The following is a 15670-nucleotide window of genomic DNA, read 5'->3' as shown; positions in this document are numbered from 1 at the left end:
GCTTCATTAGAGAGGCCAGGGTGACACACAGGACAAGCGTACTCTAATATGGGATGCACAAAAGAAATGTATACTTGTAGTAAATGTGATTGGGGGCAACTGAATTTATTTAAAAGTTTAAGGAGGGAAAGCGAGGAGTTTGCTTGTCATAGGATATTATTTATATGAGCATCCCATTTTAAATTAGAAGAAATTGTAACACCAAGGAGTTTAAGAGATGTGACAGAGGTTTCAGGAGGTATAGGAGCAAGAAAAAGGGGAGGGGATACTTAAGGAAACTTACTGAGACTATTTCGGATCTAGAAGGGTTAACTGTCATGTCAAGGGACGAGCCCTCACAGGCAATATCTTGGAGTATGCCCATTAGGTTGCTAAAAATGTTTTTATGACATATCTCTAAAACTGTCAAGTCATTGACAAATTTCCATCTATTGTCATAAAGGGTTGAAAGGCTGTTAATCATAAGAGAAAAAAGGAGAGGGCCTAGAATAGTCCCCTGAGGGATGCCATTAAATATGGGGAGATGATCTGAGAAACAATTTAGATATTTAACTGATTGAGATCTATTAGAAAGAAAAGAGGCAACGAGCTTAACAAGGAAAGTTTCAATGTGGAATTCATTTATAAGTTTATCTATGAGTAAATTGTGGTTAATCAAATCAAAAGCTTTTTGAAGATCAATAGAAATTAGATTAAGCCAAGTGTTAGGTTTTTCAAGTAATTTACCCATGGTATCAACAAGATGGATCAAGGTAATGAGAGGTTGACGTGGATTTGAGATTACCAAACTGTCTAAGAACAATGAGGGGGAGGACTTTCATCTTAAGCCAGTCTGGGAGAAAACTTTCATACAATTTTGAAAAAATCGAGGTGAGGGTAATAGGACGAATGCCATCAAAGCCAGGCTTCCCATTTTTCTTTTTGATTGGGGTAATAAAGCCTTGTTTCCAATATTGAGGGAACTGTCCAGATTCGGTAATTTCATTAAACAGGGTGGATAGGGGTTTTGAGAGGTAATCACTGAAAGCTTTAATCAGAGGAACAGGAATATCTAAAGGGCAAATGCTTGATCGTTTTAGTTTTTCAGTTTTTTTTACAACATCAAGTGGAGAAATATGTGGGAGTGAAAAAGGAACAGGAATATCTGGAAATTCGTAAGATAGTGATGGGAGACTCTGGACAATAGAAGCCAGAAACTTATTGAGGTTATTAGCTGTGGTCTTTGGAGGTTCATTTATATTAAAATTTAGTTGTTCTTGACTCTTGCCGGTAAATTTTTTTAATTTCAGAGTACCAGTTCTTTGGTTTATCATGGCACAAGTATTAATTTTTATTTTTATAATAGGCTCGGGCAGCTTTTCTAATTTGACTTTTTAATTCCTTTCTTAACTTATTTGCTTCAGCTAAATTACCCCTCTTAAATAAGCTTATTTTCATGCGGATCAACATTTTTATGTGATTATTTATGTAAGATTTATCACTGGAACACTTTCTGATTTTTTTTTTTTTCCGGGAAACATAATGAGTAGGAATCAATTAGTTTTTTGTGAAAAATCAAAATTTTTTCATCAAGTTTATTAGAATTATAAAGGTCTGACCAACTTTCACTGGTCAGCCATGATCCAAAAGAAAAAAGTCCTGTGTCACTGAGGGGACGGCAAACCCCAATGGAGGTAGTAAAGGAATGTTCAATGGCTGAGGAGGGAGAAAAAGAAGACAATAGTGGTAACTGCCTCCTAGTGGTGGCAGTGCTTGCGGGGAGTTGTAATACTTACTCATGTTTGAACAAATAACATCCAGAGAGGTGTTACCTTTTGTTGTAGATATTTTAACCAGTTGTTTAATATTAAGAGAGGTGCAGATAGAGTCTATCCTCAGGTCATTCACATCGCCAAGTAAGCAAATACCAGCGTTTGGATACTTTGATAACACAAAGTCAGCACTTATAAGAAATTGTTGTATAAATTTGCGTTTCTGGTCAATACTTTGGTTAGGGGAATGATAAAAGACAGCGGTTACAATTAAATTGAAAGGGCGGGGAAGTACTTTCGGTCAAAGGCTCAGCCATAGAATTTCATCATACTCTGATAAGTTGGGGGTGGGGATGAGTTTAGGTTGGAGGTTATCTCGGACAAAAAATAATATACCACCCCCCTTTTTCCCGAGAGGGTGATCAGGAGGGCAAAGTTTTATAAACTGAGTATAATTGCTAATTTTTAGGAAATCTGGGTTCTGGGACTGAACCTCTGTCACAGCAATAATACTAATTTTATGAATTTCAGAGATACCCTCGAGTTCGGTAATTTTATCAAAATTCAAGCTCTCAGCATTGGTAAGTAGGACAGTTTGAAATTTAAACCGATTTGGGTATTGGGATGTTTTTTCAATTTGGGATGGAGTTATTTGGGGTTGAAGTTTATGAGAAGGGTGCTGTGGGTAAGGGTGTGGTTTTGAGGCATTATTAAAAGGCGGGACTGGACCGGGCTTGAGAGAAAAGGAGGACAGCGAACAAATTATGGGAATATTATTAAGTTGGGATGGAACTACGGTGGAATTTGTCTTACTATTTGAAGTTTTAGAAACTCTGCTTGGATGTGTTACCTGTGGATTGTTCTGCCTTCTTACTCTTAAACCAGAGTCATACTGGTAGGGTAGCCAGGGGGGATAAAGTGCAAGGGAAGAGAGAAAGGTTTCCTAGTGATCTGAGAATAAGTCAAATTGGGAGTGATCTTTATATGGGGGTTGTCTGAGAGGGGAGGGGTTGGGTTTGTTTTGGCAAATAACGGGTGGAGTCCAGAACCAGTCAGAGTTGAGGTAGGTACTTCAAAGTACCTTCCTGGGACATACCTTAGCATGTAGACCCATCCCTGAAAGTTTCATTTCCCTAACCCAACCCCTTTCCAAGATAGCCAAAAGTAACTAAAGTTAGAATTTTACCAATGAGGTAAAATTCTAGTTTAGCTACTTTTTGTCTATTTTGGAATGGGGTTGGATTAGGAAAATGAAACTTTCAGTAATGAATCCAGGGCCAAAAACATACTCTGGGAAGGTCTTGCCAAGCTTCCACATTCATGTTAACCCTCTTCAGATTTCTAAGTCTTAGAAATTTTTACATAGGCCTATTAGGCTACTATTGAAATTTTTACAAAAACTTTTAGGCTACCTTAATTTTTAGTTATAAGTTTCATTTCCTCTGGTTTTAGCTCTAAAGATGCAATTCCTGTTATTTGGGAAGAATTTTAAGCCAATGGCAATCAATGGTTTTTTTCTAAACTTAGGAAATGTATTTGCAGATCTTTGAAACCTCATAAATTGGGATTGAGCAAAGTTGTGAAGCTGAACACAGTTTTCTTGTAGGCTCTAGACTACTTCATTTAAGCAGAAGATTAGTTTTGCAAGGTTACACTTTCATAACACAAAGTCTTAAAGCTCATCAAAAGTAAGTGACCTCTAGAGGGAGAAGTGAATGTGTACTTCAATGCTTTCCCAGGACATATTTCAGCCTAGTCTGTAGAACCAACCCTGAAAGCTTCAATTCCCTAACCTAACCCCTTTCCAAAATAATGAGAAGTAGCTAAACTAGAATTTTACCAATGATTGATGGAAATTATTACCATTTTCGTAACTAGAATAATGCGTAAAACATAAAAAATCGTTTATATTGAAGTGCATAAAAGTTGGTATCAGATGTTGTTGTTGATTATTAACGTCTCCTCTAGAAACCAGCTTGGATAGGGCTCAGGTTCAGTTTTAAATTGTTTGCTTCCACTGTAAAATTTTGTTAATAAAAATATATTCAACAAACGTTTAGTAAAAAGAAGTTCATTTTGATGATTAAAAAAATCTTCAAATAATTGAATATCATCTTTTGAAAAAAGTAAAAAATAAATCGGTATATATGTATTTTTACTAAGTTGCTCCTGCCATCTAAACTCCGACAGAATTTATTCCTAAGAATTCAAATTGAAAAACATGGAGGACGAAAATTCTGCAAATTTACATTTGAGAAAGTTAGAACTGAGCCAGCGTATTGCGACCGATCTCTACGGTTCACTGGGAGAACGCACACATGACATTACTGTTGCTCTTAGTGATTCTGAACGCATTACTAGCTGTCAACAGTTGCTTTTAGATGAAATAAGCTGGCTTAAAACAGTGAAGGTAGGCCTAGCCTAAAAGGTTAACAAAGAATTTGCCAACCTACAAATTTTCATTTTGAATCAAGGACTAGGAAATCTTTTAGTAGTAGTTCTGCTAACTTTTTAACCTAATCAGATAGGCTATCTTAAGTCAAGAGGGTAAATAAGCAGTTCTCAACGTAATTTAGCATAGCCTACTTATTGGTGACAGTGGAGGCATCACTTGATACCTTTTTTATTCTCTTTCATAATTCAATAAATGCTGCTAAAGGTAAAAGTCTGGTAAATTTTTCTTTATTCATATTATTCACTTACAAATGAAGTAGGCTAAACATACTGCTTGATGCCTTTTTTTAGCCTATATGCTATTTCCAAATATAATAATCATTTTTGTCAGAAATGAATTTTACCCCCACCCCTATATATAGGCCTACCAATTCAGGGTATATATTTGCGCATTTGGGGGGGGGGGCAAATTTTATTTCTAATGTAAATGGGAGGTAAGTTTAAGCTTTGGTCAATAACTACCAAATCATATTATTGAGTTAGGACTAAAGTGAATACACCATTCAATGCCTTTTTTAATGCTGATTATGAATATAATAAGCATTTCTATCAGAAATGAATTTCAGCCCCCCCCCCCTATATATGCCAATTCAGGGTTAGGTTAGGTTAGGTATAGCCTATAGAGGGAGGGGGGCTGAAATTTCAGTTCTGATAGAAATGCTTATTATATTCATAATCAGCATAAAAAAGGTATCAAATGGTGCATTCACTTTATTCCTAACTCAATAATATGATTTGGTAGATATTCACCTAAGCTTTACCCCCAACCCCCCTAATATGCAAATATATAGCCTGAATTGGTAAATAGGGGTGGGGGTAAAATTCATTTCTTGAATTGGTAAATAGGGGTGGGGGTAAAATTCATTTCTGACAAAAATGATTATTATATTTGGAAAGAACATAAAAAAAAGGCATCAAGTGGTATATTCACTTTATTTGTAAGTCAATAATATGATTTGGTAAAAATTTACCAAAAATATACTTTAGCTAATTTTTATCATCTTGGAAAGGGGTTAGGTTAGGAAAATGAAACTTTCAGGGATGGGTCTACAGGCTAATGTTGTCCTGGGAAGATATTTTGAAGTACCTACCTCCACTCTTTCTCCCTCTGGTGGGTCCTAGGGTAAATTTGCAGGTGGCAGAATAATTTAACTAGGATGAAAGTGAATACATCATTTGATGCCCTTTTTTAAGCTCTTTCATAATTCAATAATTGCTTATGTTACAAGTTGCATCTTGAGCCCTTAAAGGGTCCCCAAAGGTATTTTATATGAATTATGAAAGAGCATAAAAAAAGCATCAAATAATGTTTTCACTTTCATCCTAGTTGAATTATATGGTCCACTCTAAAGTTACCATGAAATATTCCCACCCCCACCCCCTAATGTACAAATATATACCCTGAATTGTTGACAGCAAATTTTTGAATTGTAAAATTCAGTGCTATTTTTCTCAATGGCATTTGAAAAGCTTGAAACGTTAGGAAAATGGTTTATATTTGAGTTGCCCAATAAATAAGATTAGACTTGTTATAAGTAAGTATTATTAGAGTATATTTTTCTTGAACAACTTATTTATAAAATAGTGATGTGTTTTTAACAACTTTTCAATAACTTAACTACTGTTGATAACTTTTTTGTGTGGTTACAAAAATTAAATACCTTTGGGGCCCCTTTAAGGGCTCAAGATGTAATTTGTGACAGAAGCAATTATTGAATTATGAAAGAGCATAAGAAAAGACATCAAATGATGTGTTCACTTTCATCCTAGCTAAATTATTGTGCCACCTGCAGATTTACTGGTCCTAGAGGGACCCACTAATAATATAATAGTTATGTAAATTAAGGCTTTGAGTAGGATGTTCACCTTATTCTTAGGTCAGTAATTTAAACTGCTCTGAATTTAGCCTTTCCTAGTGGGAATTACTTTTTGACCTGAAAACAGGTCATAGTAAAAAAAAATTTAAAAATGTATTTTTTAAAAAAAATCTTGCTAGTGAGAAAAAAAGTAGGTTTGTAGTTTACAATATAATTTAGCTAGGGTAAAAAAGCAGTATCCAATTGAGAAAAATTACATAAAATTAAGCCCCTTGAATCTTGTGACCAAAGAGGAATTGTATATATAGACTCATAGACTCATTTATTTATAAACAACTATCGTAGCCGTGGCCGAAGCCCCGACTAAATGGCGCTGTTTAGTACATTACATAAAACTGGTCACTGGCGGTTTAAATAACTGACAAAAAAAGGCACGAAAGAATTGCTGTGACGGGTTGTTCGACACTTTGGCGGCACTAGTTGATTTTTATGGCGGGTGTTGGCGGTGATAGGTGCAGGAGGGGGAAGCAACGAACGGTGTTTCTGGGACGAAAGAAGGGACTGCCCAAAATATATCAGGGAAAAGTGTAAAATCTAAGCTATACATCAATATGGTTATTATTAAAATTGCTAAAGATCAAACACTTGAAATTATTAGTTTATTGACTTACCTACATGGACCTCTTTTTGGACATACCAATTATTCTATTTTAATGCTTATAACCTTTTAATGTTTCAATTTTATTCACATATCAACAGAAAGATGATTTTCTTCTGATTCTAGAAATGTTACTTTTATTGCTTGATATTTATTCAATAAATCACAAATATTAAATATATTTTTTTCTTTTCAATTGGTTGTCAAAACAGAAACCACATTTTGTATTTATGCCTGCAAATTATTGGTGAAAATTTGACCAAGAAGGCAGAGTTCTTGCTACTGCCCTCACATTGCATCTTGCTGTAGTAAAAAAGGGGTGGTCCAAAAACCGTTGCTGAATGCAATATCTCCAGAATGCCAAAGAAAAGTGCTCTTTCCCAAAAAGTTGTCTTTTACCCTAGGAAGAAGGTGAATACATCAGTTGATTTTTTATACTCATTCACAATTCAGTAATCATTTCTTGGGCAAATTGGATTTTGAGCCCTTAATGGGCTAAAAATGCCCAAACAGGTCATAGGAAGCAGAAGTTTGAAACATGTTTCTGAAAAAAAAAACTGTCTATTGAGAAAAAATTGCCATTTGTAGGTGATTAACAAACTATAATTATTATTTTCCTTAGCCTTAATACTCTTCTGAACTTTTCTTAGCCTTTCTCATAAGCCAGTTTTCTTAAAAACACATTTTTAAACTTTTGATTACTATGACCTGTTTTGAGGCCTTTTTAGTCATGACTGAAAATGCAACTTGCCCCAGAAGTGATTACAGAATCATGAAAGAGCATACAAAAAAGGCCGTCAAGTAATACATTCACTTTTATCCTAGCTAAACTGTGTTTTAAACTACAAATTCACTAGAAATAATTGTCTTTTATAACTGACTTTGGAATGGTAATTATTATTTTCATTATTCTTAATAGTAAATCTTAATCTAGAAAAAATGACAAAACTTAAAAAAAAAGCTAGAAACCCCTAAAAATTATGTCAGTTTTGCTGGGATTTCATTTTGAGGGGTTTCAGGCTCTTTTTAAAATTTAATTTAAATTTCAGTCCCTCTAAGGGCTCAAAATAATTTTTTTTTTTTCAGAATGGATTAGTGAATTATGAAAGGCATAAAAAAATGCAAATAATGTATTCACTTTTGTTCTAATTAAATTACATTGAAAACTACATATTTACCATCAATGGATTGAAATTGATTTTTAAATATAGACTAAAGAATTTTTTTAGGAACAGATTTAGGTTAATTCCTAATTAATCTTAGGTCTACTTGAAGAACAGACATCAGTTAGAAAAAAACTATATGCCTATCATTTGTGGTAAAATTCTATAGGCTGGTTAAGGGCTTTTGTTGGTCTTGGAAAGTAGATGGGCCAGTTGAATAAAGCTCCTAGAAATAAATATGGGTCCTTAAAGATTCCTTGAAAAGATATTTTGAAGTACCTATATCCTCTGTTTTCCCCTCCAAAAGGCACTGAATTAGTCTTTCTACCAAGTTATTAAAGAGAAACCTTGAATCATAGATGTAACCTAGGCCTACTGCTTAAATCAGGGACAAAAAGTGTTTTGAGCTTCTTAACTTAGCTCAACACAGATTTATAAGGTGTAAAAAACTATAAATCTATTTCTCAAATTTAGGGAGGAAACACTTGGCATGGCTTGAAATTCAGCTGAAATAGCCTAATAGGAATTACCTTTTCATAAATTAAAATCACTGAAAAGGATATTAAAACCAAAAGTTAATGCAAAACATTTTTATTAAAATTTAGATATGCAGGCTATAGGCCTGTCATGTAGGTGATCTTCTTCACCCTAGAGCAGAGGCAGCACTATTGTAATTCCTATAATAAAGGCCATAAGGATTCAATGTTTTATTAGTATTTATTTTTGTTTCCTTTTATTAGAGGCAATTCACATGGCAGGGGTGGTTGTATAAACTTTGGAGGGGGATCATTCAATTGGAAGTTCTAGTTTCCTTTTTAAGAATCAAAAGTGATTGAGGAGCAACTAGCCCCTCCCCCTGCCCTTTTCCCCCCAAGGGCTTCCAATAAAAATTTTGAGATATCCATTTTGTTAAAATTAGTTCAAAGATCAAGTAGCAAAAACCCCAGGGTCAAAACAACCCCCTAGAGCCCAGGGTAGGTTTTTTAAGATATACCCTGGGCATATAATGTTTTATTGAAGGATTTTTAAAATAGTTAAAAGATCAGATAAGCTTGGTGTTGCTGGTTATTTGGTTTGGAACAGGGGTCAATGGTTTGACCTTTTAAGCTCAGTCAGAGTTGACCCAGCTCTAAATTGGTACATGGAGAATATTTAGGGGAAAAACATGGGAAGCATCAGATGATTTGCCCCCAACCATGCATTGCACTCCAGGCTGAAGGCATTTAATCAGGAGATACGTTAATAACATTTTATTCCAAAATTTATGGGAGCTGACTCCTGGTCCACCATTGCCCGACCCCTGGCCCATTATGGCCTACCCCCCCCCCCCCATCACCCAAAAAAATTGTTAACCATATTTTATTCAAAACTTATGGGAGTTAGCCCCTGGCCTTTCATGGCCCGACCCCCTCCAAACAAAACAACTTATTAATGATATTTGATTCTAAAACTTATTGGAACTGACCCCTGGCTCTCTGTGACCCAAACTCCCCCCCTAAACAAATAAAAAAAATTAATGATATATTATTCCAAAACTTAAAAGAGCTAACCTTGGCCCTCCATGGCTTGATCCCCTCCACTCCCCACCCAAAAAAAAATTATTTTTTATTCCAAAGCAAGGGAGCTGATCCATGGCGTGACCCCCCACCCTCCCCCCCCCAAAAAAAAAACAAAAAATATATTTATTAACAATAACTTATTCCAAAACTTATGGGAGCTGATCCCTGACTCTCCATGACCTGATCCCCCCCCCCCAAATTGATATTTTATTCCAAAATGGAAGGGAGCTGATCCATAGCCCAACACCCCCCCCCCTCCCTCCTCGCCTCCAAAAAAGAAAGAAAAAAAGCATTTATTAACAATAACTTATTCCAAAACTTATGTAAGCTGGCCCCTGGTTCACTATGGCCTTATCCCCCTCCAAAAAAGTGAATATTAACGATATTTTATTTCAAGGGTTATGGGAGCTGACACCTGGCCTGCCATCCCCCCCCCCCAAAAAAAAATGTATTAACAATAGTTTATTTCAAAACTTATGGGAGCTGATCCCTGGCCCTCATTGAGTCAACCTGGGTCCAGATTTTCTAGTCCACATGGCTAAAACTTTGGCGAATGTGCTAATGCTCATAAACAAGTTTGTTTTAGGACTCACATTTCTTGTTAAGTTGGCCTTTTAACATTTTCAGCTTCAAAATTATATTTCCTGAAACTATAGGAAAAAACATTGGCAATCCAAGCAGGCATTGTCATCTGTAAGAAATATCAAGAAGAACTTCTTGGAATTGTATTGGGGAATTGAATGGTGGGGAAAAAGTCAGTAATTTTGCTAAACTGAATTTTTGTTCCAGTTAAATGGCAACAATATATGAAAAACGAAAAGTTTAAAGCTATAAGAATCATGAAACAGGGATAAATGTTGTAGTTACTTTGATTCTTGAGCCTGCATGGCCAAAACTTTGCTGTGTGTGCTAATACCTTGAAATAAATGAGTTTGAGGGCTCACAATTCATTTTGAATTGGATTTTTAATAGTATTCATCACTCAGATTATATTGTTTCTAACTATAGGAAAAGGCATTTACAATACAATCAGACGTTGGCATCTGTAAGAAATATCAAGAAGAGCTTCTTGGAACTGTGTGTTATGTTGGAGAAAAGATCAGTAGTTTGGCCAAACTGAAGAAAGAGATGAGAGGGATGTCATATTCACCATTTACCATAAAGTAAGCAGTCTAATACTAAAAAAACAGAATTTCATTTCCAATGAAGTTGGTTCCTTTTCCCAGGGGTCCAATTTAGGGCTACTAAATCTATGCAGTGTCTTGTTTAAGTGCCAAACCAAACAATTATAAAACATAGTATTTAATTAGCTTTAACTGGAAAGATGGGTGTTTTACACTTTCTTTTTTTTTGTAGTTTTTTTTTCAGAGTTGGGCAATGATTTTCAATCAACATGATGGGAGGGCTGGTAGTGGGTTTGTTGTGTGTTTGCCCACTCCTGTCACCCTACTCCAAAAATTATAGAAATAAATATGGTGTACTTTTTTTTACTAATTAATTTAAAAAACTTTTTCTACAAAACAAGTTTTTTGGAGAATAGTAAAGAGCTCTATTTAGCCAAAAATGAGCAGAAATAAAATCAATAAGGTTTCAAGCATAAAACTATCACAAACCACTATCAATAAATAAAGGAAACTCAGAACAAACAGAAATTACAAGAAATAGCCGAATCAAGCTCAAAACGAGCAGAAATTAACATGACTAGGGCTGATAACCTCATGCCTTCTCAAGACCAGAACATAATTTGTGCTTTACTGAAAAAAAATAACCCTGGATCGTCAGTTTAATTGACATATACTGACATTTATCTTTTAAAGTTTTGATATTTTTTTATTTATGAAAGTAAAAAAGTGAAAACATTCAAAATGTATTTTGTTTTTAGTAAAGCACAAATTAAGTTCTGGTCTTCAGAAGTCATGGGGGTTATCATCCCTACTCATATTAATTTCTGCTTGTTCTGAATTTGACTTGAATATTTTTTGTAATTTCTGTTTGATTTGAGTTCCATTTATTTATTGATAAGGGTTTGTGGTAGTTTTGTGCTTGGAAGCTTATTTGACTTTATTTCTGCTCATTATTGGCTAAATAGAGCTCTTTACTATTCTCCAAAAAACTTCTTTGTGGAAAAAGTTTTTTTAATTAATTTCTGTTCGTTTTTTATTAACATAGTCTTTTTCATAGAAACAAATAATATCTTACATGTTTTCAGGGTTTTTTTTCTATAAGAATGCATAGTTTGGGTTGATATTTTTATGTTGGATAAACTTTTTCTACAACTTTCAATCCAAGTAAAATTTAATATAATTCCCCAAAGATTCTTTCTATGGTCTGTGACAACCTGGATATTACAATAAACTTATAAGAGTAGAAGTAGTAATAATAGTAGCCCCAAAACTTTCAAGTTAATACCCCCAATTGTTCTCGATATAATGCTGAGGTGTCTTATTGGCAACCATAAACACAATGTCTTTTGATTTAGTTTCAAGCAACATTTAATTTTGAAGTATCATGGATAAAATTCATAATTGTGGGGGGTTAACATGCCCAATATCCCTAAAGACATAGTTGCTTGACCATTTTACTGTACTGAACAAAATGGCTGTCTCAAAGTTTTGACTGGATGCGTTTGGAAAATGAATTGGCTTGATAGAAAGGCTGCTAGGCCTCCAACCTCTTTTTACTCATAAAAAGGGCACTAGACCTTTTAATTTTGAATCGAATTTGCTGCTTTACAAGTTTCAATGATATTTCTAGTAATTATAGAGTGGTGTTACCTATGATATTGCTTATATGCTCTTTTGAAAACCTTTAACACATATAATTTTTTCGTCCAATTGAAACTCCTAAAAGTTCTGTAAAAGTTCAACCTTACTACCTTTAGCTTCATTAGTGGTAGCATTAAAAGCATACACTTAGTGCCTTATGGTTAGTTCAAAATCCCCCACTAGGCCTACTTACCCTTAAAGGTCTAACTTAATATTATAAGTTGTTCTTCAGATATTGCTTTGTTACCTTTTTGAAAGTCCACATGCTCATAGTTTGTTTTAATTTATTTCAACATCTACCTAAATATTCCTTAAAAGCTGTACCTTAATGCCTATAGCTTGCGCAGTCGCAATAGTTATAGCAGAATTAGTAGCAGTATGCATATAGTACCTTTGGTTTCTTCAGCATCCCCTTCAATGCACGTTGAAAGTCTTGGCTTAATACTGTTAACCATTCCTGAACCATTTCTATGCGTCTGCCTGACAACCTGTGTGGGCATGGTGTGTTTCGAATTAGTTCCATATAGTTTCTATATATCTCATTTTTTTTGCCTTAATACCCTTAGTTTTAACAGCAGTAGTAGCAGTAGAATTAATTCTAGTAGCCCAAGATTTAGTGGCAGTAAGAAAGGTAGATATAATTGTAACAGTAGCTGTAGTATGATTAGAAGCAGTAGCACTAGGATGCAAATATTTTCTTTTGGTTTGCTCATCATCCCTCACAATAAACCCTATTAGTTTCAACTTCACACACCAAACTGTTCCTAAGATATTGCTGTTACACGCTTTTGACAATCTACATATAGACGACATGTTATGATTCAGTTCGCCTTCCCACCTCAAAATTCCTTGAAAATTTCCCCTTCATACCCTAAGGCATAGTTGTAATAGTAGTCAGAATAGTAGTATTAAAAATTTGTCTTTTGGTCAGTAGAACATCCTTCTCATTCAGTCCTGGAAGTCTCAATTCAATACAATTAGCCATTGCTATGACATTGCTGGTATGCCCTTTTAATAACCGGTAACTTCATATAGGCTACTTATTGAAATTTTCATTTCAATGCTCTTAGCCTTACAAGTAGTTGCAATAGAAGTAGTAATAGTAGTAGTAGCAATAAACGTAGCAGTAACAGTAGTATTAGCAGTAGTGTGCACATATTGCCTTTTGGTGGGACGATCTTCACCTTTAAGCATTCTTTGAATCCGTGTACACATAACGTGTTTTGATTTAGTTCAACATTCTCTGAAAGGCTCACTTGAATGCCCTAGGTCTTCTTGGAAAGTAAAGCTCAAACATGCATACATTTCCCAATAACATACTATGTTTAAACAGTAAACGAATTGCCTAGTGTACAGTGCTTTAAACGCCCAGACCCCAGCATAATACCCTGAGTTTTTTCTGGGATATTACATAGTCACCATTATGACAATCTGTAAAGACATTGTGTATTTTTGTATAGTTTTCATCCCCGTCAACTTTCCCTGAAGGTTTCAACTTAATACCCTATCCCATTCCTGAGATATTGCATCTGTTCCATTTTTACAACTTGGATGCACTTAAATTCTTTTGACTTAGTTTGATAATAGCTGTATTGGTAGTAGCAGTATTAATTGTCGTGGCAGTAGCTCGAAGCAATCGCAGTAGCAGTCACAAGTGGTCGCAGTTGCAAGTGGTCACAGTCACTGTGTCAAGTTTTTGTAGTCGTGTTCGTAAGTAGCTGCATATGCAAGTAATTGTTTCAGTCGCAGTTTTATCTAGTCATAATTGCAGTTCCAAGTAGTCGGAAACGCAATTAGTTGCAGTCACAAGTAGTCATAAATGCAAGCAGTGACAATCGTAATTAGTCAAAGTTCCATTTATAAATAGTCGCTGTTGCAGTAGAGGTAGTAGTAGTAGCACAAGTAGTAGTTGTAGAAGCCCTAAAAGGTTCAATTTAATACCCTTAACTGTTACTGAGATATTGTTTATGCCTCATATTTACAACCTACGTGTATGTAGTCCATTTTGATCTCGTTCAACATAGACCCCAACATCCCCTGAAAGTTTCACCTTAATGCCCTTAGCCATTCCAGAGATATGACAGATACCCTTCTTAACATCCATATATAGTTAAACCCCCCCCCCTCTTTTGACATGCCCTTAAATTTTCAACTTAATACCTTTAGTTGTTCCTAAAATATAGCAATTACGTCCTTCTCACAAACTTGGATGGATATAGCATCTTTAGATTTTGTTCAATATCCAATTCACATGCTCTAGAAGTTCTAACGTAACACCACTAGTTGTTCCTGGGATATTGCAAATATGTCCTTTTTACAATTTGGATCCTCGTAGGACCTTTTGATTTAGTTTTTACACTTCCCTCAGCTCTCTCTGAAAAATAAAACTTAAATTCCTATTCTGTTCCAGATATATTTTATCTCTGCCATTTTAACAGCCTGGATGTGCTTAAACTCTTTTGATTCGGTTCAATAGTAGAAGCAGCACTAGTTATAGTAGCCCTGAGAGTTTCCAACTCAGTAACCTCAGTTGCTACTGAGATATTGCTGGTACACCTTTTTGACAACCAGCAAGCACATTGTGCCTTTTGATTTAGTTATATTAGCAACACAAACTTTCACCGTATGTTTCAATTTAATACCCTATTCTGTTCCTGAGTTCTTGCATCTGTGCCACTTTGACAACTTGGATTCACTTAAACTCTTTTGATTTTGTTCCATAGTAGTAATAGTAGCAACGGTAGTAGTAGGAGGAACAGGTGCTTTATAAGTTTCAATTTAATACCCTCAGCCGTTCCCAAAATAATGCCAAACCGCCCTCTTGACAACCAGCATGCAACTAGTGTCTTTTCATTTAGCTTTACTAAGCTTTCTTTGAAAGTTTCAATGTACCCTACTCAGTGGCAAAGATATTGAATCTATGCTTGAAACTTTCCTCCTCATGGAATTTTATATATTTGGAATCAGCATTAAAAAAAGCCGATTCGTATTAATTGTTATCAGAATTTCTCTTTTGTAGTTTCTGTTACTGTTAAACCGAGTGGCTCCTTACTTACTTTTCGTTACCATGAACTGTTTGATGTTTGATTCAACGAAATTGGCATGCATTATGGTCTTTTTCTCGCTTTTAGAACGGCTATTTTCTCCTATAAATTTGGATATAACAGTCACGCACAGGTGCTCTACTTCCAACACCAAGGAGGGTAATTAGAAGTTTTTCTAAGGGAGGGGAGGCTACTCCCCTAAATATTCCCACTAAATATCATATATATACCCTGCATTGTATATACGCAATGAATTTTTCTATACACTACTCTTGTCAAATTGAATGACGTCGGGAAAAGGGGCTTTTTAGAAGGAGACAAAGATGCTAGAACAAAAAAAGACACTTATAGATTACTGATTTTATGTTTATTTTATGCCCCCCCCCCCTTCCACCCACTGTTCTCATATAGCCATAGGCTATGTAAAAAAAAAAATACTTCCATAGACCAAGGAGGGTA

At 35.1% G+C, this 15670-nt stretch overlaps 1 protein-coding gene across 1 annotated transcript in view; it reads left to right on the top strand.

Moving 5' to 3' along the window:
* The first annotated feature begins 3972 nt into the window (after positions 1-3972).
* LOC148944818 (uncharacterized) overlaps positions 3973-15670 on the top strand; it is a 30290-nt gene continuing 18592 nt past the window's right edge. Inside the window, exons 1-2 of the mRNA XM_089100341.1 lie at positions 3973-4161; positions 10411-10565. Coding sequence (XP_088956467.1) covers positions 3973-4161; positions 10411-10565 — 344 coding nt within the window. The remainder of the gene's footprint in view (positions 4162-10410; positions 10566-15670) is intronic.

The sequence above is a fragment of the Artemia sp. Qi Xiang Cuo genome, chromosome 14 (assembly GCF_049724085.1).
Source record: "Artemia sp. Qi Xiang Cuo chromosome 14, ASM4972408v1, whole genome shotgun sequence".
Classification (NCBI taxonomy): domain Eukaryota; kingdom Metazoa; phylum Arthropoda; class Branchiopoda; order Anostraca; family Artemiidae; genus Artemia; species Artemia sp. Qi Xiang Cuo.
The sequence above is the reverse complement of the archived record's forward strand: the minus strand, read 5'-3'. Positions and strand labels throughout refer to the sequence as shown.